The 25,697-nt window shown below is 44.7% G+C and overlaps 1 protein-coding gene across 1 annotated transcript; it reads right to left on the reverse strand.

Annotated features, from left to right (window-relative positions):
• Positions 1-7,976: 7,976 nt before the first annotated feature.
• Positions 7,977-25,327, reverse strand: COA7 (cytochrome c oxidase assembly factor 7). Its single transcript, XM_003921549.3, has 3 exons — positions 25,176-25,327; positions 19,017-19,157; positions 7,977-9,258 (listed from the first exon to the last, which is right to left on the reverse strand). Exons 1-3 carry the CDS (start codon positions 25,279-25,281, stop codon positions 8,810-8,812), a joined length of 696 nt encoding a protein of 231 aa, XP_003921598.1. The 5' UTR covers positions 25,282-25,327; the 3' UTR covers positions 7,977-8,809.
• Positions 25,328-25,697: the final 370 nt, after the last annotated feature.

Raw genomic sequence — 25,697 nt, forward strand, 5'->3', positions numbered from 1 at the left:
CTCCTCCTAACAATCCTATTAGAAGGCATTGTTATCCCCATCTGAGAGTTGACAAAATCCAAAAAAAGGATAGAGTAGCTTGTCTAAGGTCACATAGCCAATAAAAAGCAAAACTCAGGTCAGAACCCAGGCTAAGACCTTTAGACCTAAGAACTGAAAACAGTCGGTACACCCCGCCCCCACCAACCCTAATGTAGAATTCACAATAAAAGAGATCTAAACTGCAAAATGAATATAAAGAAGCCAAAAAGGTTTCCATTCCCCCAACAAAGGGATTACTTGATGCTTTAAAAAATGTAACATTGGCCGGGCACAGTGGCTCAAGCCTGTAATCCCAGCACTTTGGGAGGCCGAGGCGGGTGGATCACGAGATCGAGAGATCGAGACCATCCTGGTCAACATGGTGAAACTCCGTCTCTACTAAAAATACAAAAAATTAGCTGGGCATGGTGGCGTGTGCCTGTAATCCCAGCTACTCAGGAGGCTGAGGCAGGAGAATTGCCTGAACCCAGGAGGCGGAGGTTGCGGTGAGCCGAGATCGCGCCATTGCACTCCAGCCTGGGTAACAAGAGCAAAACTCCGTCTCAAAAAAAAAAAAAAAAAAAAATGTAACATTACTATTTTTAAATTTATATGTTTCTCATTCTTTGTTAGGTGCCCTAAACACACATGCTTAGTATGCCTTTGACTAATCCAGAATTGTCCACGTCTATAGGATCTGAAGTCTAGGTATTTTCCCTCTGCCACGCTGCCCTTCATAAAAATTTTCAAGCAACTTCGTAAAACAAATAAAAATGCTATTTCTTTCTTTCCTTTCTTTTCCTTCCTTCCTTTCTTCCTTTCTTTCCTTCCTTCCTTCTTCCTTCCTTCTTTCCTTCTTTCTTTCTTTTTCTTCTTTTTTTGAGACGGAGCCTCACTCTGTCGCCCAGGCTGGAGTGCAATGGCAAGATCTCAGCCTACTGCAACCTCCGCCTCTCAGGTTCAAGAGATTCTCCTGCCTCAGCCTCCTGAGTAGCCGGGATTACAGGCGCCCACCACCATGCCCAACCAATTTTTGTATTTTTAGTAGAGACAGAGTTTCACCATCTTGGCCAGCCTCATCTCGAACTCCTCACCTCAGGTGATCCGCCTAACTCAGGGTCCCAAAATGCTGGGATTACAGGCATGAGCCATCTCGCCCAGCCGCTATTTATTTCCAAAATTTAAAAAATCACTTAACAGCTCAGAGTTCTTGTCCCCATTCCCACCCCACAGGCTCCAAGTCAATATAAATAGCTCCACTGTCCACCTAGAACCCAAGCTAAACCTGTTTTATGTTTTTCAACCTCATGCTCAACCCCACCTTCCTCCCACCCCGACATGGCTAAATTTTGCTTATTCAGCTGTATCACCTCTTACCTGTGCCCCCTTCTTTGCCTGACAGGCCTTAGTTCAGGCCCCACCATGTCAAACCTTAACCTCTGCAGCCATCTCCTCATTGGACTCCCTGCCTCCAGTCTTTCCCCTTCTGGATCATTTTCTGCAAATGATCTTTCTAATTTCCGAATCTGATCAAAACCCTTTCGTGACTCTGCATTATCCACAAGATAAAAGCCAAATCTCTGTACCTTCAGGTCTTCCCTTCTAGGACTCTTCCTTTCCTTCCTCATAGTGCTGAGCACTGTACTGTCAGATATTAGTGAGAGCATTCACTGGATGGAGCGGTTCATGCCTGTAATCCCAGCACTTTGGGAGGCCAAGGAGGGCGGATCATCTGAGGTTGGAAGTTCGAGACCAGCCTGGCCAACATGGTGAAATGGTGAAACCCTGCCTCTACTAAAAATACAAAAATTAGCTGGGTGTGGTGGTGGGCGCCTGTAATCCCAGCTACTCAGGAGCCTGAAGCAGAAGAATCCCTCGAACCTGGAGGTAGAGGTTGCAGTGAGTCAAGATCGAGCCATTGCACTCAAGCCTGAGTGACAGAGTGAGACTGTGTCTCAAAAAAAAAAAAAAAAAAAAAAATTTAGTGAGAACACAAACCACTAATCAACTACTGTCTTCCCCATTAGGCCATCAGGCCAGCTCTAAATGTCCTGTATCCAGCTCAAGCCTAGCATGGAGGAAAAATGTAGGAACTAGTTGTTAATGATGATCTCATACCTACTGGCTAGAAGACACAGTAATAATACTGCTTGCTGTGACCGGAGTCTGAAAAGCCATTTTCAAATCTTGCCTCAAAGGGTGCATAAGAGTAAGAAACTTACCCATGCTGGTTCTTACCAACCTACTGCTTCCCACAGCAGCCTGGCTATGAAATGGCCTTGGACCATTCTGAACTGTAAATTACTATTCTTTGCATTTTAATAACTTTTGGGAAATATAACATTTTGACATGATTAATGCTCACTCTATTGTTCCCTGCCCCCCTGAGTATGTGACTCAGGAAGGCAGGTACCAGACGTCCCAGGTAGGAACTGTTCCAAAAAAAAAAAAGTCCAGTACATCTTCTACCCCAAAATAAAATAAATTTGTTTCTTCAAAATTACAAAACCTGACTAGGCACAGTGGCTCATGTCTGTAATCCTAGCACTTTGGAAGGCTGAGGCAGGAGGATCATTTGAGCCCAGGTGTTCAAGACCAGCCTGGGCAACACAGTGAGACCCCGTATCTACAAAAAATACAAAAACTAACTGGGTGTGGTGTTGCGCACATGTAGTCCCAGCTACTCAGGAGACTGAGGTAGGAGGATCACCTGAGCCCAGGAGGGGGAGGCTGCAGTCAGCCATGATTGCATCACTGCACTCCATCTTAGGTGAAAGACAATGACTCTATCTCAAAAAAAAAAAAAAAAAATTACAAAGCCTATTGAAAAGATACCATTCTTATCGTGGAGCAGTGGCTCGTACCTGTAACTCTAGCACTTTGGGAGGCTAAGGTGGGTGGATCACCTGAGGTCAGGGGTTTAAGACCAGGTAAGGGGTTTAAGACCAGCCTTACCAACATGGTGAAATCCCACCTCTACTAAAAATATAAAAATTAGCTGGGCATCGTGGTGCTTGCTTGTAGTCCCACATACTCAGGAGGCGAAGGCAGGAGAATCACTTGAACCTGGGAGGTGGAGGTTGCAGTGAGCTGAGATCACACCACTGGACTCCAGCCTGGCTAAGGAGAGTCAGATTCCATCTTAAAAAAAAAAAAAAAAAAGATATGATTCTTCAAATAATGGTTAAACAACAAGAACACTACTATGACAAAGATGCCCATAGGTGGTAAAGGATAGTGAGGGACAATAAAAAAACTTCAAACCTTGCATTTTCAAAGTCAATATTGTTTTTTTAAAAAATTGTGATAAAACATAAAATTTACCATCTTAACCTCTTTTTCTTGAGATGGCGTATCACTCCATCACCCAGGCTGGAGTGCAGTGGTGCAATCTCAGCTCACTGCAACCCCTGCCTCCCGGGTTCAAGGGATTCTCATGCCTCAGCCCCCCGAGTCATTGGGACCACAGGTGCATGACAAAATGCCCAGCTAATATTTGTATCTCTAGTAGAGACGGGGTTTTGCCGTGTTAGCCAGGCTGGGTTAACCATTTTAAAACATATATTTCAGTACTGTTAAGTATTCTCACATTTGTTGTGTAACAATCTCCATTATTTTTTCATCTTACACATTTTTTCATCTTACAAACTCCTTACATATTAAACAAGTCAATTTGGCCAGGCACAGTGGCTCACGCTTATAATCCCAAAACTTTAGGAGGCTGAGGCAGGAGGATTACTTGAGCTCAGGAGTTTAAGACCAGACTGGGCAATATAGCAAAACCTCATCTCTACAAAAAATAAGAAAACTAGCTGGGCATGGTGGTGTGTACCTGTAGTCCCAGCTACTCAGGAAGCTGCGGTGAGAGGATCACCTGAGCCCAGGAGTTAGAGGATCACCTGAGCCCAGGAGTTAGAGGCTACAGTGAGCTATGATAATGCCACTGCACTCTAGCCTGGGCAACAGAGCAAGAGCCTATCTCAAAACAAAAACAAAAAAGCTCATTTCCCCTCACCCTAGCCCCTAGCAACCACCATTCTACTTTCTGTTTCTGAGTTTATATACAACTCATACACAAATTTAGATACCACATATGCAGTGTGTCTTTTTATGACTGGCTTATTTCTCTTTTTTTTTTTTAGAGATGGGGTTTCACCATGTTGGCCAGGCTGGTCTTGAACTCCTGACCTCAAACAATCCACCCACCTCGGCCTCCCAAAGTGCTGGGATTATAGGTGTGAGCCACCTTGCCTGGCCCTTTTTTTTTTTTTTTGAGATGGAGTCTTGCTCTGTCACCCAGGCTGGAGTGCAGTGGTGCCATCTTGACTCACTGCAGCCTCTGCCTCCCAGGTTCAAGCAATTCTGCCCCAGCCTCCTGAGTAGCTGGGACTACAGGCACGAGCCATCATGCCCCGCTAATTTTTTTTTTTTTTTTAGTAGAGATGGGGTTAGCCAGGTTGGTCTCAATTTCCTGACTTTATGATCCACCCGCCTTGGCCTTCCAAAGTGCTGGGATTACAGGCGTGAGCCACCATGCCCAGTCCACCGGCTTATTTCTCTTAGCATGGTGTTCAGCCATGTTGTATAGCATGTGTCAGAATTTCCTTCCTTTTTAAGGCTGAATGATATTCCATTGCATGTACATACCACCTTTTGTGTATTCATTCACCTGCTGATGGGCATTTGGGTTCCTTCTAACCTTTGGCTGTGAATAGTGCTGCTAAGAATATGGGTATAGATACCTCTTGGAGACTCTGCTTTCAAATCTTTTGGATACTGATATATTGTATATTTGTCCCCCCCCAAAATCTCATGTTGAAATGTAATCCCCAATGTCGGAGGTGGGGCCTGGTGGGAGATGATTGGATCATGGTGGGGGATTTCTCATGAATGGTTTAGGACCCTCCCCTTGGTGCTGTCCTCGCGAGATCTGTGTGGCATCTCCCCTTGCTCCCTCTCTTGCTCCTGCTCTTGCCTTCTCACCATGAGATACACCAGCTCCCCCCGTGCCTTCCACCATGATTGTCACCTTCCCGAGACCTCACCAAAAGCCAATAGGAAGCACAGCACCATGCTTCCTGTACAGCCAGCAGAGCCGAGAGCCAATGAAACTTTTCTTTATAAAATACCCCGTCTCAGGTATTTCTTCATAGCAATACAAGAATGGTGTAACACAGATATGTACCCAGAAGTGAAATGGTTGTATCAAATGGCAATTCTGTTTTACATTTTTTGGGGAGCTGCTGTACTGATTTCCATAGCAGTTACATCATTTTACATTCCCACCAACAGTGCCCAGGGTTCTAATTTCTCTGCATCCTTGACAACACTTATTTTGTTTTTGTGTTTAATAGTAGCCATCCTGGCTGGGCGCGGTGGCTCAAGCCTGTAATCCCAGCACTTTGGGAGGCCGAGGCGGGTGGATCACGAGGTCAAGAGATCGAGACCATCCTGGTCAACATGGTGAAACCCCGTCTCTACTAAAAATACAAAAAATTAGCTGGGCATGGTGGCGCGTGCCTGTAATCCCAGCTACTCAGGAGGCTGAGGCAGGAGAATTGCCTGAACCCAGGAGGTGGAGGTTGCGGTGAGCCGAGATCGCGCCATTGCACTCCAGCCTGGGTAACAAGAGCAAAACTCCATCTCAAAAAAAAAAAAATAGTAGCCATCCTGCCAGAGGCAGTGGCTCACATCTGTAATCCCAGAACTTTGGGAGGCAGAGGCAGGCAGAAGACCTAAAGTCGGGAGTTCGAGACCAGCCTGACCAACATGGAGAAACCCTGTCTCTATTAAAAATATAAACTTAGCTGAGCATGGTGGTGCATGCCTGTAATCCCAGCTATTAGGGAGGCTGAGGCAGGAGAATTGCTTGAGCCTGGGAGGTGGAGGTTGTATCAAGCCAAGACCGCACCATTGCACTCTCGCCTGGGCAACAAGAGCGAAACTCTGTCTCAAAAAAAAAAAAAAAAAAGAGTTTGAGACCAACCTGGTGGCACGCACCTGTAATCCCAGCTACTGGGGAGGCTGAGGCAGAAGAATCACTTTAACCCAGGAGGCGCAGGTTGCAGTGAGCCAAGATTGCACCACTGCACTCCAGCCTGGGAGACAGAATGAGACCCTGTCTCAAAAAAATAATAGTAACAGTAGCCATCCTAATGGGATATGAGGCGATGTCACTGTGGTTTTGTTTAGTTGACTTTATATTTTAGAGCAATTTTAGGTTTATGGCAAAATTGAGAAGGCACAGAGATTTCCCATAGAGCTGCTGACTGCACATACGCATAGTCCCCCCCATTATCAACACCTCCCACCAAAGCGGTACATTTGTAGTAACTGATGAACCTACACAGACACATCATTATCACCCAAAGTCCACGGTTTACATTAGGGTTCACTCTTGGTGTTATACATCTTAGAGGATCAGACATACATACAATGACAGGTATCTATCATTACAATATCATACAGAGTAGTTTCACTGCCCTAAAAATCTTCTGTGCTCCAATTATTCCTCTCTCCTCTCCCCACCCACTGGTTTTTACTGTCTCCATAATTTTGCCTTTTCCAGAATACATCTCAGTGTCATACAGTTGGAATCATTTAATATGAAGCCTTTTCAGACTGGCTTCACTTAGTAGCGTTCATTTAAGATTCCTCTGTTACTTTTCATAGCTTGGTAACTTGTGACTTTTCATAGCTTGATTTAAGCATTGAATAATGTCTAGATGCACGACAATTTACCCATTTACCTATGTAAGACATTTTGGTTTGAGTTTTGGCAATTATAAATAAAGATGCTGTAAACATCTGTGTGCTGGTTTTTCTGAGGACATGTTTTCAATTCCTTCAAGTAAATACCAAGGAGCAAGACTGCTGGATTGCATGGTAAGAGTTTGCTTAGTTTTTGCAAGAAACTGCTTAACTGTTTTCCAAAGTGGCCATGCCATCTTGCATTCCCACAAGCAAGGAATGAGAGTTCTGGGTGCTCCATCTTTCCCAGAATTTCATGCTGTTAGTGTTTTGGATTCTGGCCATTCTAATAGTTGTATTTTGGTCTTGCTGTTGTTCTAACTTGCATTTTCCTGATGACGTTATACGGAACGGCTTTTCATATGCTTATTTGCCACCTGTATATCTTTTTTGCTGAGATATGTTAAGGGTTTTGGCCTGTTTTTGTTTTTTTTTTTTTCAATCAGGTTATTTTTTTTACTGTTGAATTTTAAGAGTTCATTGTGGTTTTGCTTTGCATTTCCCTGATTAGTGATGTTGAACATTTCTTCATGTTTGTTAAGCTACAATTTTTTTGTTTGTTGTTTTGTTTTTGAGACAGACTCTTGATCTGTCACCCAGGCTGAAGTATAGTGGTATAATCTCAGCTTACTGCAACCTCTGCCTCCCAGGTTCAAGCGATTCTCCTGCCTCAGCCTCCCAAGTAGCTGGGATTACAGGTACCTGCCACCATGCCTAATTTTTGTATTTTTAGTAGAGACAGGGGTTTTGCCATGTTGGCCAGGCTGATCTTGAACTCCTGATCTCAAGTGATCCGCCTGCTTCAGCCTCCCAAAATGCAGGAATTACAGACATGAGCCACCACGCCTGGCCTGACCTAGTTTAAGAACACCAACAGCTACTTTACATTTTTAAAAAATGAACTTGATGTCTTTTGAAACCTCCTCTCTGCACTTGGGAAAGTCCCTCTCCTTTATCAACTTGGGAAGCTGGCTGCTGTGCTCACAAACCTTCATTCACACAGCAAGCCTTCCAGGACGGCTGCAAAACGGAAGCCTAAAACATGACAGATGGAATGGTATTGTTATCAGCAGAGAAATGACAAGCTCGCCCCCTGGTGACAAGCTGGGGCGATAACAGAAAAAGCAAACGTTCACTAAAAGGCACAACCACTACAGCATACTCTACGGTACCTGGAATCTGGAAAGAACACTAATTAACGCAAATTGTAGGTCACTCAAAATTGTTTATTCACAGGGACAGTTAAAAAGGTTCAGTTCCAGGGGACAACTGTGTCACAAAGTCCTTGCTTACAAACTCCTAACTGAAGCTGCCTTGGGAAAAATCTACTCCCTCAGCATGATGGGCAGTGCCATGTGACTACACTGGAGGTGCTAATTTTTAACTCCAATGTCTCTTGTAGCCAATGGCAGGCTGATGTTTCACCTTCCTCAGCAACCCTGAATCATAACAGCCTTTAAGCTGTATGTTGCATGTCCTTCCTGATCTCTGTGAATTTACTGAAAGATGTGACTCTCAAGGCAAAATGAAGCCCACACCAATGATTATGTAACTCAGAGGGTGGCAGTCGTGACTATTTAACTGTTCTTAGTTCTTTAAGACCTCAATTATGTAAACCAAGATACATTCTGATTTTCAAGCCCTCCTAACCAAAATAATAATAATGAAGATGGCTGATTCCTTTAGGCCCTGGGGCTGCTAATTTTTCCAAATTCCTGCTATCCTCCCCTCCCTAGCACCAATCTCTAGGGCTATCTACTTTGCTCCTATTTTTCAGAGTTTCCAGAGTTTGAAAACTAAGACCCCCATAAACATGGCTGTCTTCACAGAACACCCAGATAAAGGAGTACTGACTGAAATAAATATTATAGGCTACACCCCAGCAGCTGGGGCAATGGATATATGTGAGTGGAGCTACAAATCCAAGTCCCAAGTTTTGCTGCTCCAGCAGGTTGACCTTCAAGGGCTGCATCAGTCTTCAGAAATAGGAGCTGCCAGCCTCAAGATGTTTGTTGGCTGGGAGGGAGGGTGGGCCACTTTACCCAAATGTTAAGGATTGGACACTTCTCTGCTGTTCTTTGTGTAGCTGCTCGGCTCGATTTTTTAGCACCTCAGCCTTGGCCTCATCCTTTTCGACGCCATCCCCCAGCTTGTACATGCGACTGGCATTGGCACAGGCCCAGAAATGACCCAGGTCACAGGCTTTCATGGAGTATTTACATGCCAGGTCCATGTCCTTGGGAATGCCAGGGGCACCCTGCAGGAACATGGCACTGAGGTTGAAGCAGCTGGAAGCATAACCAGCATCACAGGCCCTTGTGTAGTAGTCCCTGGCCTTCCCCAGGTCAGGCTGGCCATCCTCATTAACCCGTCCATCATGTGCCAGGCGAGCAACGTTGTGACACGCTGCTAAAGACTTCTTTCCAGGCTTTTCACATGCTATCAAAAAGCAACTGGCAGCAGCTTTCAGGTCCTGGGTCAGACCACCTGAGAGGAAGGAAAGCAGGAAAAAATAAACCCAAGCGAGGGCAGAACCTAAATATCTCAGCTCAAAGTCAACGAACAATCTTTTTTTTTTTTTTTGGAGGAAGAGTCTTGCTCTGTTGTCCAGGCTGGAGTGCAGTGGCATGATCACAGCTCACTGCAGCCTCAACCTCTCAGGCTAAAGCGATCCTCCCATCTCAGCCTCCCCAAGTAGCTGGGACTATAGGTACACACCACCATGCCCAGCTAATTTTTAAATTTCTTTGTAGAGACAGGATCTCATTATGTTGTCTAGGCTGGTCTTAAACGCTGGGACTCAAGTGACCCTCCTACCTTGGCCTTCCAAAGTGCTGGAATTACAGGCATGAGCCAACACACCCGGCCAGCAACAATTCCTCAATAAAGTTTAAGGCTGGGCACAGTGGCTCGCATCTGGAATTCTAGCACTTTGAGTAGGATGATTGCTTGAGGCCAGGAATTCAAGACCAGCCCGGGCGACAGATCAAGACCTTATCTCAAAATGAAAAAAAAAATGTACATACTATGAGCTCAGGCAGCATGCAAGGTAGCCTGACATAGTGCACAGACCTTCCAGCTTTCTCAGTCACGGAATTGTTTGTTCAAATGATATCTTACTATATCTTATCAGGAAACTCTAACAGGTAAAGGAGGTGAAAACTGGGAATGATAATATCAACCTCACGGGGTTACAGTGAGAACATGGCATATTACAAGCACTTAATTGTTCATTAATTTAAACATACAGTGGGCCCTCCATATCCACAGGTTCAACCAACCACACATCAAAAGTATTAGGGAAAAAATAACGATACAATTTAAAAATACAAAATATTTAAAATATAACAATTATTTACTCAGTATTTACATTGTTATTAGATAGTCTAAGCCAAGGGATGGCTTTGAATGTGGGATGGCTTTGAATGCAGCTTTACACAAATTTGTAAACTTTCTTTTTCTTTTTTTTTTTTTTGAGACAGAGTTTCGCTCTTGTTACCCAGGCTGGAGTGCAATGGCGCGATCTCGGCTCACCGCAACCTCCGCCTCCTGGGTTCAGGCAATTCTCCTGCCTCAGCCTCCCGAGTAGCTGGGATTACAGGCACGTGCCACCATGCCCAGCTAATTTTTTGTATTTTTAGTAGAGACGGGGTTTCACTATGTTGACCGGGATGGTCTCGATCTCTCGACCTCGTGATCCACCCGCCTCGGCCTCCCAAAGTGCTGGGATTACAGGCTTGAGCCACCGCGCCCGGCTGTAAACTTTCTTAAAACATTACGGATTTTTGCCGGACGCGGTGGCTCAAGCCTGTAATCCCAGTACTTTGGGAGGCCGAGGCGGGTGGATCACAAGGTCAAGAGATCAAGACCATCCTGGTCAACATGGTGAAACCCTGTCTCTACTAAAAATACAAAAATTAGCTGGGCATGGTGGCACGTGCCTGTAATCCCAGCTACTCAGGAGGCTGAGGCAGGAGAATTGCCTGAACCCAGGAGGCGGAGGTTGCGGTGAGCCGAGATCGCGCCATTGCACTCCAGCCTGGGTAACAAGAGTGAAACTCTGTCTCAAAAAAAAAAAAAAAAAAAAAAAAAACACACACATTACGGATTTTTATTTTTATTTTTTTTTTGAGATGGAGTTGCACTCTTGTCACCCAGGCTGGAATGCAATGGTGCGATCTCAGCTCATTGCAACCTCTGCCTCCTGGGTTCAAGCAATTCTCTTGCCTCAGCCTCCAGAGTAGCTGGGATTATAGGCGTGTACCACCACACTTGGCTAATTTTTTGTATTTTTAGTAGAGACGGGGTTTCTCCATGTTGGTCAAGCTGGTCTCGAACTCCCGACCTCAAGTGATCTACCTGCCTCAGCCTCCCAAAGTGCTGGGATTACAGGCGTGAGCCATCACACAAAACAAATCTGTATGAAATTTGTTTTGTGATTCTTTTTTAGCTCATCAGCTATCATTAGTGTATCTTATGTAAAGCCCAACACAGTTCTTCTTCCAGTGTGGCCCAGGGAAGCAAAAAGATTGAACACCCTTGTTCTAAGCAATTAATTTTAAAATACATAGGAGGCTGGGTGTTGGTGGCTCACACCTGTAATCCCAGCACTTTGGGAGGCCAAGGTGGCGGATCACCTGAGATCAGGAGTTCAAGACCAGCCTGGCCAACATGGTGAAACACCATCTCTACAAAAATACAAAACTAATCTGGGCATGATGGTAGGTACCTGTCATCCCAGCTACTTGGGAAGTTGAGGCAGGAGAATCGCTTGAACCCAAGAGGCGGAGGTTGTAGTGAGCCAAGATTGCACCATTGCACTCGCCTGGGTGACTGAGCAAGACCCTGCCTCAAAACAAAAAAATAAACAAACAAAAAATAAAATAAAATACACAGGAGGATATGGGTAGGGTTATATGCAAATACCATGCCATTTTATATAAGGGGCTTGAGCATCATCAGACTTCCTAATCTGTGGCAGAATGAAGTGAGGGTCCTGGAACCAATTTCCCACAGATAATGAGGGACAACTGTATACCGAATAGTTGCCAATTGCTGTGCTGGATCCTGGAGAACAAACGACACTGTCCTGTTCTTGTGGCCTAATGAGACCTGTCTTATGGGCTAATGAGACAGACTTTAAATAACTATACAGGCTAGGCATGGTGGCCAGCAGTCCCAGCACTTTGAGAGGCCCAGGCAGGAGGATCTCAGGAGGCCAGGAGTTTAAGATCAGCCTGGGCAACATAGTGAGACTGTCTCTATAAAAAAATTAAAATTAGCCAGGCATAGGGGCACTGGTCTATAGTCCCAGCTACTGGAGAGGCTGAGGCAGGAGGACTGCTTAAGCCTGGAAGTTTTGTGCCACTGCACTCTAGTCTGGGCAACAGTGCAAGACCCTACCTCTAAATAAATAAATACAATACAAATAAATGTATGATTTTCACTGGGCACGGTGGCTCAGGCATGTAATCCCAGCATTTTGGGAGGCCAAGGCAGGAGGATCACTTGCATCCAGGAGTTTGAGACTAGCCTGGGTAACGTAGCCAGACCCCATCAAAGAAATCAAAAATAGCTCAGCTACTCGGGAGGCTGAGGTGGGAAGATCGCTTGAGCCCAGAAGGTCAAGGCTGCTGTGAGCTATGACAGAGCCACTGCACTCAGCCTTGGCAACAGAGTGAGACCCTGTCTCAAAAAAGAAAAAAGAGGATGATTTTAACTGTGAAAAGAACATGGAAGAAAAGTACAGGAAAAGGCAGGCAGGCAGGGACCAGATAATGCAGAGTCATGTTAAGGACCCCTGAATTTAATCTTAAAAACAATGGGAAATGACTATCAAATAATTGTAACTAGAGGTGGTTGGCAAGGCTCACTTTTTTAGTTGTTTGTGTGTATATATGTGTGTATGTGTATAAAACTTCAAATTCCCATGTACCATTACTCAATCTTGAAAATATAAACATTTTAACATTCTTTTAAGTAACCATTCCAAATCCACCACCTAGAAACAACCATCATTATCATTAAGTGAACACCATTCCAGTCATCTCTGTAGCATGTGTTCAGATTAAATGCTGGCTGGCTGAATGGACACTAGATAGAAGTATTTTGTGAAAAATTGGATCACAGATGCTACTTGTAAGTAAAAAATTTAACTTTGACTTTACTTGAATTTATCACAAGAAAAACAAACAGAAGCAAAACTAAGGAAACTGCTAACCTACAAATTAGTATTTCTTCCCCACAGAGAAATTTCCTAAATGAGCCAATAGGGTTGTGAAGAGTTTAGAAAAAATATTAAAAGGTTAGATTCATTTTTATTTTCTTTTTATTTATTTATTTTTTTGAGATGGAGTCTCACTTTGTTACCCAGGCTGGAGTGCAACGGCATGATCTCGGCTCACTGCAACCTCTACCTCCCAGGTTCAAGCGATTCTCCTGCCTCAGCCTCCTGAGTAGCTGGGATTACAGGCACCCACCACCACACCAGGCTAATTTTTGTATTTTTAGTAGAAATGGGGTTTCATCATGTTGGTCAGTCTGGTCTGGAACTCCTGAACTTGTGATCTGCCCACCTCAGCTTCCCTAAGTGTTGGGATTACAGGCGTGAGCCACGGCTCTGGGCCGAATCATTCAGTCATTCATTCATTTATTTATTCATTTGACAGAGTGTCGCTCTGTTCAGGCTGGAGTGTAGTGGTGCAATCTTGGCTCACTGCAACCTCTGCCTCCTGGGCTCAAGTGAGCCACTGCAACTGGCCTAAAATTTAGTTTAAAAAATTAAAATGGCCCAGGCACAGTGGCTCATGCCTATCATCACACAGCACTTTGGGAGGTCAAGGAGGCCAGAACACATGAAGCCAGGAGTTCAAGATCAGTCTGGCCAACATGGAGAGACCCTGTCTCTACTAAAAATATAAAAATTAGCCAGGCATGGTGGCACACATCAGGAATCCCACCTACTAGGAGGCTGAAGTGGGAGAATCGCTTAAACCCAGAAGGCAGAGGCTGCAGTAAGCCAAGACTGAGCCACTATACTTCAGCCTGGGCAACAGAGTGAGACTGTCTCAAAAAAACAAAAACAAAAACCATAAACTCAATTTTAAACAGAATACCGTTTCGCAACCAAGGTATTCTGTGGGGATTGACACCTCGTCCTTCCATCTCTCCTCTGCTACCTCCTGCTTTCTCAGTCACACTACTTCAACATAGGGAGACAGCACAGCACAGTGGTTAATGAAGTCTGGGCTCTGCAGCCAGAAAATCTGGGTTATGGTCCTGGTCTCATTTCTTATTAGCTGGGTGACCTCAGGGAAGCTATCTTAAATTCTCTGAGCCTCAGTTTTCTCATCTGTAAAAGAAGAACAATAGTATCTACTGCATATGTTAGAAGCTTATATATATTCTTTAAAAGAGCCTGGTAAGTAATAAGTGCTGTAAATATTAGTTATGTTTTTATGCCATAAAATATCACATTTTCTGCTCAGTAATCCTAATTAGCCCAATATTCATTTTCAATGGATTCTGCTTGGCCAGGCTCTCGCCTGTAATCCCAGTACTTTGGGAGGCCAAGACAGGCAGATCACTTAAAGTCAAGAGTTTGAGACCAACTTGGCCAACATGGTGAAATCCTATCTCTACTAAAAGTACAAAAATTAGCCAGGCATGGTGGCATGTACCTGTAATCCCAGTTACTTGGGAGGCCGAGGCAGAAGAATCACTTGAACCTGGGAGGCAAAGGCTGCAGTGAGCCGAGATCATACCACTGTACTCCAGTCTGGGTGACACAGCAGACTCTCGCAGTGCTTTGGTTTAGATAATACCTATAGTCCTGTCTTCAAGTTAATTGAACCTTCAAGTTCACTGATTTATTTTCTTGTCAAGTGTCTCATTTGCTGTAAGTCTGTCCAGTGAACTTCTTATTTCAAATACTGTTTTCTTTCTTTCTCCTCTTTCTTTTTTCTTTTTTCTTTCCTTCCTTCCCTTCCTTCCTTCCTTTTTCTCTCTTTCTTTCTTTCCAAATACTATGCTTTCAAATTTAGAATTTCATTTGTTTCTTTTTAATAGCTTCAATTTCTCTACTGAGATTTCCCCCATCTGTTCACTCATTATGTCCATCTTTCATTTAAACCCTTAAACATATTTATTATACCCATTTTAAAATACTTATCTGTTAATTCCAACATCTCTGTCATATTTAAGTATGTTTTTATTGAGTGCTTTTCCAGTTAGTAATTATGCTGGACATTGTAGATGATACTTTGCTTAGCCAGGATTTTGTTGTATTCCTTTCAAGACTGTTGAGTTTGCTTTGGAAGGTAGCTAATGTACTGGTGCATCAGCCTGATCCTTTGGAGACGTGTAGTTTTGTTACAGCAGATCTAGAATTGTTTTGCTATTAAGGCAGGCCTTTCTGGCATTTCAAAAATGTCTATAATTTCTGAATTACAGAAATTAATTCAGTAATTCAGATTGCTGAATTAAAGCAGATTGCTCCACTCTGGCTGGCTGGAATTCAAGTCATTCCCAGTACTATAAAACCTCTGGAATTTTCAGTTCATAGCTCCCAGTAGCTTTTCACTGCAAGGACTCTCAGAGCCTCACTCTATGTATGTGAAGCTTAACACTGGACTAAAGAGCACTCCTGTGTGGATTTCTGTATAGCTCCTTCTTCTCCAGTATTCTGTCACACGAACTCCAGCTCCCTCAGTAACCAGACACTCTCATCTCTGCCTCCTCAGTTCAGCAAGACTAACATGCTCTCCTTCACTTCCACCTCTTTGTGTCCAATGTCTGAAAACATTTGCTTCATGTATTTTATCCAATCTGTGGTTTATATTCATGAAAGTTCATTTTAGGTACCTTATGGAAAGAAGATTGGAGACCTATATTAATCTTGTAACTGTAATCCAAACAGGAAGGGAGAATAGCTTAGATAGAATGGTGGCAGTAAAGAGGGAGAGATGGGATAAATTCAAGATGCATTTTGGAAATAAGCTGGCCATGAGCTATTAGGTAGAAAGAGATATCATTTGCTAAGATGGAAAACATGGGGGAGGGGGGTGGGTGCGTAATAAAATAGGGGGATAAGAAAACAATTAAGAATTTCATGAATGGTCTTGACCAGAGATAAAGATTTGTTTGCATGTGAGCATAGTGGCTTATGCCTGTATTCTCAGCACTTTGAAAAGCTGAGGCAGGAGCATCACTTGAGCCCAGGAGTTTGAGACCAGCCTGGGCAACATGGCAAAATCCCATACCTACCAAAACACAAAAATTAGCTAAATGTGGTGGCACACATGTATAGTTCCAGCTACTAGGGGAGCTGAGAAAGATCAGCCCAGAACATTGAGGCTGCAGCGAGCCAAGACTGCCATTGTACTCCAGCCTGGGCAACAGAGTGAGAACCTGTATCAAAGAAATAAATAAATGTTGCCCGGTGCGGTGGCTCACACCTGTAATCCCAGCACTTTCGGAGGCCAAGGCAGGTGAGTCACAAGGTCAAGAGATCGAGACCAACCTGGCCAACATGGTGAAACCCTGTCTCTATTAAAAATAAATAAATAAGCCAGGCGCGGTGGCTCAAGCCTGTAATCCTAGCACTTTGGGAGGCTGAGGCGGGTGGATCACGAGGTCAAGAGATCGAGACCATCCTGGTCAACATGGTGAAACCCCATCTCTACTAAAAATACAAAAAAATTAGCTGGGCATGGTGGCACGTGCCTGTAATCCCAGCTACTCAGGAGGCTGAGGCAGAAGAATTGCTTGAACCCAGGAGGCAGAGGTTGCGGTAAGCCGAGATCGTGCCACTGCACTCCAGCCTGGGTAACAAGAGCGAAACTCTGTCTCAAAAATAAATAAATAAATAAATAAATAATGCTTTTAAATAAATAAAAATTTAAAAAACAAAAAGAAACTTCACGTTACATTTATTGATGATAAATGTGGATATTGAGGCTGCACTGAACCAAGATTGCACCACTACACTCCAGTTTGAGCAACAGAGTGAGACCCTGTCTCAAAAAAATAAATAAGTAACTTTATTTTAATAAGTAAAAATCTAAAAATCAAACAACCCCACATCACATTTATTTGTGATATTTATTTGTACCACATTTGTTCTACAAATAAATATGTAGAATATTTGTCAATTATACATCAATAAAGCCGGGGAAAAAAATTAAAATAGAGACTACTAAAGGTGCCATGTTCCATATGAAAGCAGAAATAGTCTATATATTTCCAGAGAATTAAAAAGACATTCTTGAGCTGGGTGTGGTGGCTCACCAACTATAATCCCAGCACTTTGCGAGACTGAGGTGGGTGGATCATTTGAGGTTGGGAGTTCAAGACCAGCATGGGTAACATGGTGAAACCCCATCTCTACTAAAATACAAAAATTAGCTGGGCGGTAGTGGTGCATGCCCCTCTAATCCCAGCTACTCGGGAGGCTGAGGCAGGAGAACTGCTTGAGCCCGGGATGTGGAGGTTTCGGTGAGCCAACATTGTGCCACTGCACTCCGAAGTCTGGGCAACAGAGCGGGACCCTGTCTCAAAAAAAAAAAAAAAAAAAGACATTCTTGGCCAAGTACAGTGGCTCACACCTGATTCTAGCACTTTGGGAGGCCAAGATGCGAGGACTGCTTGAGGCCAGGAGTTTGAGACCAGCCTGGTAAGATCCTGTCTCTGCAAAAAATAAAAAAATTAGCCAAGCGTGGGGGAACATGCCTGTAGTTCCAGTTACTGGGAAGGCTGAGGCAGGAGGATTGCTTGAGACGTGGAGCTCAAGGCTGCAAGTGCAGTGATATAATCAAGATGATATATATAACATATGATTATATATAATATAATCATCTTCATATAATCAAGATGATTATATTACTGCACTCCAGTCTGAGAAACAGAACAAGACCCTGTCCAAAAAAAAAAAAAAAGCTGCCCGTCAAAAGTCCTATTACTTGTGGTAGGTTTATATATGTCCATAAGTTCTTTAATATTCCTTCCTCTTTAAGAAGTGGAATTTAGGCTGGGCATGGTGGCTCACGCCTGTAATCGAACACTTTGGGAGGTCGAGGTGGGTGGATCACGAGGTCAAGAGATCGAGACCATCCTGGTCAACATAGTGAAACCCCATCTCTACTAAAAATACAAAAAGTTAGCTGGGCATGGTGGCGTGTGCCTGTAATCCCAGCTACTCAGGAGGCTGAGGCAGGAGAATTGCCTGAACCCAGGAGGCGGAGGTTGCGGTGAGCCGAGATCGCGCCACTGCACTCCAGCCTGCGTAAGAAGAGCGAAACTCCGCCTCAAAAAAAATAAAAAAAGAAGTGGAATTTAAGTCCTTTCCCTTAGTGTAGCCTGCATCTAATAAATATGTGATAGAAATGAAAAGCATGTGAAAAAAAACAAAAAAAAAGAAAAGTGTGTAACTTCCAAAGATAGGTCATAGAAGACACTGCAGATTCTATCTTGTTCTTTCCTTTGAATTATTCACTCTGAGGGAAGACAGACGCCATGTCAGGAGGACACTCAAGCAGCCCATGAAGAGAACCATGTCATGACGATCTGGCGATCTTCCACTAACAGCTGGTAAGGAACAGAGGCCTCTGCTATCAGCCATCAGAGTGAGTCATCTTAGAACTGGAAACTCCAACTTCAGTCAAGCCTTCCAATGATAACAGCCATGGCTTCCTGGCTAATGTCTTGACTATAACCTCATGAGATACCCTGAGGTACCCACACTAAACCACTCCTAAATTCCTGATCCATGGAAACTATTGGAGTGATTTGTTATTTAGCAAAAGATAATGCAATCACTACACCAGTGATAACTACAATTAGAGTATGAGGAGAAAAAACAGAAGGAAGACAGTAAATAATTATTGACCCCTTACTCTGTGCCAGGCACATGCTGATGCCTTTTCCTATACGAGCCTATTTAATCCTCACAACCCTACAAAGCAAGTACTATTTCCCTCCGATTTACAGGTAATGTAACTTAGGCGCGGAGTTGAAGTGATTGGCTCAAGGTCCCACTACTTGCAAATAGCATTCCCTAAAGTTTTTCTAACTTGAAAAGCCATGCTCTTCCCGCCATCACTCTGCTGAACTCCTACCATTCCATCTTCCTGCAATGCACTTTCCCAATGCCTTCGAGGACCCACCTGCAAAAGAGCCCATCATGGAGCTTAGGTGTGAAGCCAACACTGCTATCAACGACAAGGACCAGAAAAGCGGGCCCTCCTTACCTTTTCCAGTCACATAGTAGGCCCCCAGTTTGTAGCAGCTATCGCTGTGCTGGTTGTCTTCACAGTTAAACTTCAACACTTTGGCAGCCTCATCAAAATTCTTCTGGATCCCTTCCAAATAGTCCACCAGCCGATAGCAACCTGTGAGGAGAGGGAAGGGCTGTTCTTCATGTCTGGGGACGCTGCTTTGCAGTAGGGGGTTTGGGGGTGGGGGGTGCCCAGGTGTGGCAGGCCAGGCTACATCTTTTAAGACAGCCCCTATCCTCCTGAGGTGTGGCAAGCTGGCCTTACCACAAAGAATGTAGGTGGTGTTCAGCCATTTCTACAAATGCCATTGTCTCCTCACAGCCATGGACTGAGAAATGTACGGCCTGGGGAGACCTCAGCCCCTGCATGGGCTCCATCACTCACCAGCCCTCTGCTCCCTGTCAGCCATGCCCAAATACCCACTGACTTCCATGATTGAAACTTTGCTAGTTTTGAAACCTCTCATGAAGTTCAATGGTAAAAGCAGTGAAAACCTAAAGGGCTCATAGGCTAGTCTTTGTAGCAGCAAGAAACGGGTGCTACAGCCAGGCTTGGTAGCTCGTGAACTATCAAGTACATCCCAGCACTTTGGGAGGCTGAGGCAGGAGGATCACTTGAGGTCCAGAGTTTAAGACCAGCCTGGACAATGTGGTGAAACCCTGTCTCTAATGAAAATACAAAAAATTAGCTAGGAATGGTCACATGTGCTTATAATCCCAGCTACTTGGGAGGCTGAGGCAGAACAGCTTGAACCAGGAAGGCCGAGGTTTCAGTGAGCCGAGATTGTGCCACTGCACTCTAGCCTGGTGACAGAGTAAGATTCCATCTCAAAAAACAAACAAACAAACAAACAAACAACAACAACAAAAAACTAGCTGAGCATGGAAAAATACAAAAAAATTAGCTGGGTGTGTAATCCAGCTACTCGGGAGGCTAAGGCAGGAGAACTGCTTGAACCTGGGAGGTGGAGGTTGCAGTGAGCCGAGATCGCACCACTGCACTCCATCCAGCCTTAGTGACAAAGGTAGACTCTGTCTTAAAAATAAAAAATAAAAAAAGGGCCGGGCGCGGTGGCTCAAGCCTGTAATCCCAGCACTTCGGGAGGCCAAGGCGGGTGGATCACGAGGTCGAGAGATTGAGACCATACTGGTCAACATGGTGAAACCCCATCTCTACTAAAAATACAAAAAATTAGCTGGGCATGGTGGCACGTGCCTGTAATCCCAGCTACTCAGCAGGCTGAGGCAGGAGAACTGCCTGAACCCAGGAGGCGGAGGTGGCGGTGAGCCGAGATCGGGCCATTGCACTCCAGCCTGGGTAACCAGAGCGAAACTCCGTCTCAAAAAAAAAAAAAGAAAGAAAAGAAAAAGAAAAAGAAAAGGGTGCATGATGACTATACCTAATTCCTCAGCCAGGGTAGGAACGTGAAAGCCAAAGAGAAAGAATAGAGATAGCAGCTTCTACGGAAATAGGGTCCACTTCCTTGGCAGTCTCTCAGTCCCAGTAAACCTTTCTCCTTAATCTCTCTCCCCTCTTCTTCACCCCCAGTGACAACATGTCTCTCTCATTCATTTTCATTCAACAAATATTCGAGCATCTCTATGCATCTATGTACCAGACATAGTTCTAGATGCTGAGAATATACTCATCTGCCCTCCTAAATTTTACATTCTAGGGGAGGAAATACAGTAAGTAAATAAATGAACAAAATTTATTCAAACAGTAATAAATGTTATAACAACTCAGAAACAGAAAGTCAAATACTGCATGTTCTCACTTACAAGTGGGAGCTAAATAAAGTGTACACATGGACATAGAGAGTGTGAAATAATAGACACTGGAGTCTGGGAAAGGTGGGAGGGTGGTGAGGGATAGGAAATTACCTAATGGGTACAAGCGTATTATTTGGATGATAGTTACACTAAAAGCCCAGACTTCACCACCAGGCAATATATCCATGTAACAAAACTGCACTTGTACCCCTTAAATTTATACAAATAAATAACTAAATGCTATGACTGAAATAGGATGATAACTGTTTGCTGTCAACTTTGGATGAATGGCTAACAAAGACTGGGCCACTGGGAAGGGCCTCACCAAGGACTGTGACCTCAATAACAAGAAAGCACTAGGTATTTAAAGACAATGAAGGCCAGGTGTGGTGGCTCACGCCTGCAATTCCAGCATTTTGGGAGGCCGAGGCAGGCAGATCACAAGGTCAGGAGTTTGAGACCAGCCTGGCCAACATGGCAAAACTTCGCCTCTATTTAAAATACAAGAATTAGCCAGGAGTGGTGGTGAGCACCTGTAGTCCCAGCTATTCAGGAGGCTAGGGTAGGAGAATTACTTGAACCCATGAGGCAGACGTTGCAGTGAGCAGATACCACTCTACTGCACTCCAGCCTGAGTGACAGAGTGAGACTCCATCTCTAAAAAAAAAAAAAAAAAAACAATGAAATGAGAGTGGGCTAGGGACTTGGGAAAAAATTAAAAATAAAAAATGAGCCGGGCACGATGGCTCAAGCCTGTAATCCCAGCACTTTGAGAGGCCGAGGCGGGTGGATCATGAGGTCGAGAGATCGAGACCATCCTGGTCAACATGGTGAAACCCCGTCTCTACTAAAAATACAAAAAAAAATTAGCTGGGCATGGTGGCATGTGCCTGTAATCCCAGCTACTCTGGAGGCTGAGGCAGGAGAATTGCCTGAACCCAGGAGGCAGAGGTTGCGGTGAGCCGAGATCGCGCCATTGCACTCCAGCCTGGGTAACAAGAGTGAAACTCTGTCTCAAAAAATAAAAATTAAAAAAATAAAAAATAAAAAATGAAATAAAAAGACAGTGAAATGGGCAGGGGCACAAAGTCCTGGCATAAGGAACAGTAAATACAAAGACCTGAAAGAGAATAAGTTTGGCATGAACAAAGTACAACCTGGCTGAACCAAACAGGAGGGTCAAGAAATGAGGAAGGAAGGTAGGGACCAGACCACAGGCCTTGTAGAACATAGGATGGAGTTAGGATTTTCTTCCAGCTGAAACAGTAAACCACTGGAGGGTTTTAAGAAAAGAAGTCATATGATTCAGGCCAGGCATGGCAGCCCACACCTGTAATCCCAGCACTTTTGGAGGCCAAGGCAGGTGGATTACTTGAGGTCAGGAGTTCGAGACCTGTCTGGCCAACATGGTGAAACCCTGTCTCTACTACAAATATAAAAATTATCCAGGTTTGGTGGCAGGTGCCTGTAATTCCAGCTACTCGGGAGGCTGAGGAAGGAGAACCATTTAAACCCAGAAGATGGAGGCTGCAGTTAGCCGAGATCGTGCCACTACACACAAGCCTGGGCAACAGAGCAAGACTCTGGCTCAGAAAATAAATAAAAGCCAGGTGTGGTGGCACATGCCTGTAATCTCAGCTATTTGGGAGGCTAGGGCAGAAGCGCTTGAACCTGGGAGGCAGAGGTTGCAGAGAGCCAAGATTGCACCACTGCACTTCAGCCTGGGCGACAGAGTGAGACCCTGTCTCAAACAACAACAACAAAAAACCCCACCAAAAACAAACACCATCAACCCCCTTCCCCAAAGAAGGTTACTCTGGTATATAGGTTCATATACGCCTGGGTGAGTATGGAGGAATTTAAGTGTGTGAGGGCATATAATTGGGCACTGATAACAAACATGTTATTTTTAAATCTAATATTTAACATAATAAAATTAAAATTAAAGTATCAGTTTATCTGTGAGTGGAGATGGATTTTAAGGGCATAAAGTGCAAAGAGAGGGACAGATTAGAAGGCGATTTCAGTTAGCCAGGTAAGAGAGTGACATGCAAGGAAACTACTACACCAATTGCTATGGTAACTATAGCCTCTTCTCGGGTCTCCCAAAATGCTGCAGCCAGTCCTTCTGATACTTCCACCCTTCCCTGTATATTGCCCTGTATATTCTCCACAGTACACTACCGTGAACTTGCTTCTCAGACATGTTTTGCTCTCCACTGCCTAGAGAGCAAAGTCTACATTCCTTACTCTGGCATTCAAGCCCTGACATACTGAGGCCCAGACTCCCGCTTCAAAGTACTACATCCTGATTTCAACTTTCCAGAAGATAGCACTTTCTTCTCCCAGCGTCTCCTCCATTTAATCAATACTTGCCCAGCCCTCCAGACCTCCTCTCAAAGTCTTCCCTAACCACCCTGTTCCTTAGTGATCTCAATTCCTCTAAGTTCTTTCTATACTCAGGACATGGACCAGCCCTCAAAGAACAACCCCAGGTTCTTCATTATACTGCAGAGCAACTCTGTGTCATGACTATGTTATTTATATGGTTATGTTATGGTCTGTGTTATGATTAACTTCAAGGAATAGCTATGTCATCTCTGTAAACTAGACTGCAAGCTATTAGAAGGTAGGGCCACTTCCAGTTTTTTGTTTTTTGGGTTTTTTTGGTTTGTTTGTTTTAGGAGAGATGGGGTTTCACCATGTTGCCTAGACTGGTCTTGAATTCCTGACCTCAAGTGATCCTCCTGCCTCACCTCAGCCTCCCAAAGGGCTGGGATTACAGTCTTGTGCCACCAAACCAAACCTTTATTTAAAAAATAAAATAAATAAATAAATAAAATTCTGTTTAAACAGCATATGAAAAAAATAAATTAGTTAATTTTTGTTTTTAAAGGCCAGGCGCAGTGGCTTACACCTGTAATCCCAGCACTTTGGGAGATGAAGGTGGGTGGACTGCTTGAGGTCAGGAGTTTGAGACCAGCCTGGCCAACATGATGAAACCTTGTCTCTACTAAAATACAAAAATTAAAGGCCGGGCGCGGTGGCTCAAGCCTGTAATCCCAGCACTTTGGGAGGCCGAGGCGGGTGGATCACGAGGTCAAGAGATCGAGACCATCCTGGTCAACATGGTGAAACCCCGTCTCTACTAAAAATACTAAAAAAAAATTAGCTGGGCATGGTGGCGTGTGCCTGTAATCCCAGCTACTCAGGAGGCTGAGGCAGAATTGCCTGAACCCAGGAGGCAGAGGTTGCGGTGAGCCGAGATTGCGCCATTGCACTCCAGCCTGGGCAACAAGAGCGAAACTCCGTCTCAAAAAAAAAAATGAGTAAATATTAAAAAAAAAAAAAAAAAATTAGCCAGGCATGGTGGTGGGCACCTGTAATCCCAGGTATTCGGGAGGCTGAGGCATAACTGCTTGAACCCAGGAGGTGGAGGTTGCAGTAAGCTGAGATCACACCACTGCATTCCAGCTTGGGCGACAGAGTGAGACTCAGTCTCAAAAAAATAAAAACAAATAAAAAATTTAAGAGTAGGCAGTAAGCCGTGGTTAATGCCTGTAATCAAAGGCGGGACGATCACTTGAGCCCAGGAGTTCCAGACCATCCTGAACAACATAGTGAGATACCGTTTCAAAAAAGAAAGAAAATGTAAAAAATGAAAATAAAGCAGGAAGAAAACCACCCAAAGATACTGGCTGCTCTGGGTGGACCCCTCTGGTCACCACCATCCACCTACTCTCAAGTCAATTCAATGTTCACACAACACAAGGCACATATTCGTGCCTCAGGGCCTCTTCGTCAGGGAAAAAAAAAAAAAACCACGGGACACATTCGTGCTTCAGGGCCTCTTTGCTAGATCCATTTGCCTAGCAAAGATCTGCATGGTTCACTCGCTTACCTTCTTCCAGGCTTTATTCAAATGCCACTTTCTCAGTGATCTTCCCTGATCACTCGATTTAAAAGTGCCTTCCTGACCTCCAGATACCCTTCACCCAGTCCTTTTTCCACGGCTCTTACTACTTTGGAACACGACTTCATGGATTACCTGAGGCTTACTGCCCGACTCCCCGCACTAGCATGCAAGCTCCACGAGGGCAGGGAGTTTCATCTGTTCACGGATGGACCCCCAGTCCCTAAACCAAAAGCCCCAGCAGGTCTCTTCCTACCCGCCCCGGCCTCCAGGCTCGGTCTTCGCAGGACACATTGCCCTTCCCAACACACACGGTCACCACGATACACAGACTCCGTCTCCCGCCCAGCACGCGATTCCTTCACCAGCCTCTCAGAGGGCGCATACCCAACCTCTCCTGGCCCGCCCCTCCCTGACGCGTCCTCGGGCTGCGCTGGAAGCGCTCACCGTCCGGATCCTTCTCGTGGTAGCAATGGTAGTTGCACTCCACCTCCATGTTCTCCAAAAAGGACTTCACCTCTTCCTCATTCTGGAAATCCACCAAGCCGGCCATGGTTCGCGCTGGCCCAGAGACGGTCACGTGAGCCGGTCACGTGAGCCTGCGGAGGGGGCGGGGCGTAGGGCTGATGCCTTCCGGGGCACTCTCCCGGGATCCGGGGGCGAGCAAGACAAGCCTGCGCTTCCCAGAAGCCCTCGCGCCGGTGAGGGCTCCAGCAGCTGCACTTCCAAGACTAACACTCTTCCTGAAAGTGAGGACGGTCTCTCTGCATCACCTTATCTATGCCCGCTTTGTAGCCTCAGTGATTTTTCGCCTTCAGTCATTTATCCATGTATAATCTCTAAGCGCCTACTGCGTGCCTCACCAGGTGCGTTGTTCTAGAGATGTGACAGCTAGGAATATTATCCCTGCCCCGAAAGAACTTGCAGTTCTGACAGCTAGGAATATTATCCCTGCCCCGAAAGAACTTG

The sequence above is a fragment of the Saimiri boliviensis genome, chromosome 11 (assembly GCF_048565385.1).
Source record: "Saimiri boliviensis isolate mSaiBol1 chromosome 11, mSaiBol1.pri, whole genome shotgun sequence".
Classification (NCBI taxonomy): domain Eukaryota; kingdom Metazoa; phylum Chordata; class Mammalia; order Primates; family Cebidae; genus Saimiri; species Saimiri boliviensis.

Coding starts and splice junctions, on each gene's coding strand:
- COA7 (XM_003921549.3), bottom strand. CDS start 25,281: ATGGCCGGCTTGGTGGATTTCCAGAATGAGGAAGAGGTGAAGTCCTTT. Junction 19,158..25,175: donor CCACGAGAAGGATCCGGACG/GTGAGCGCTTCC, acceptor CTCTCCTCACAG/GTTGCTATCGGCTGGTGGAC. Junction 9,259..19,016: donor CTACTATGTGACTGGAAAAG/GTAAGGAGGGCC, acceptor CCTTCCTCTCAG/GTGGTCTGACCCAGGACCTG.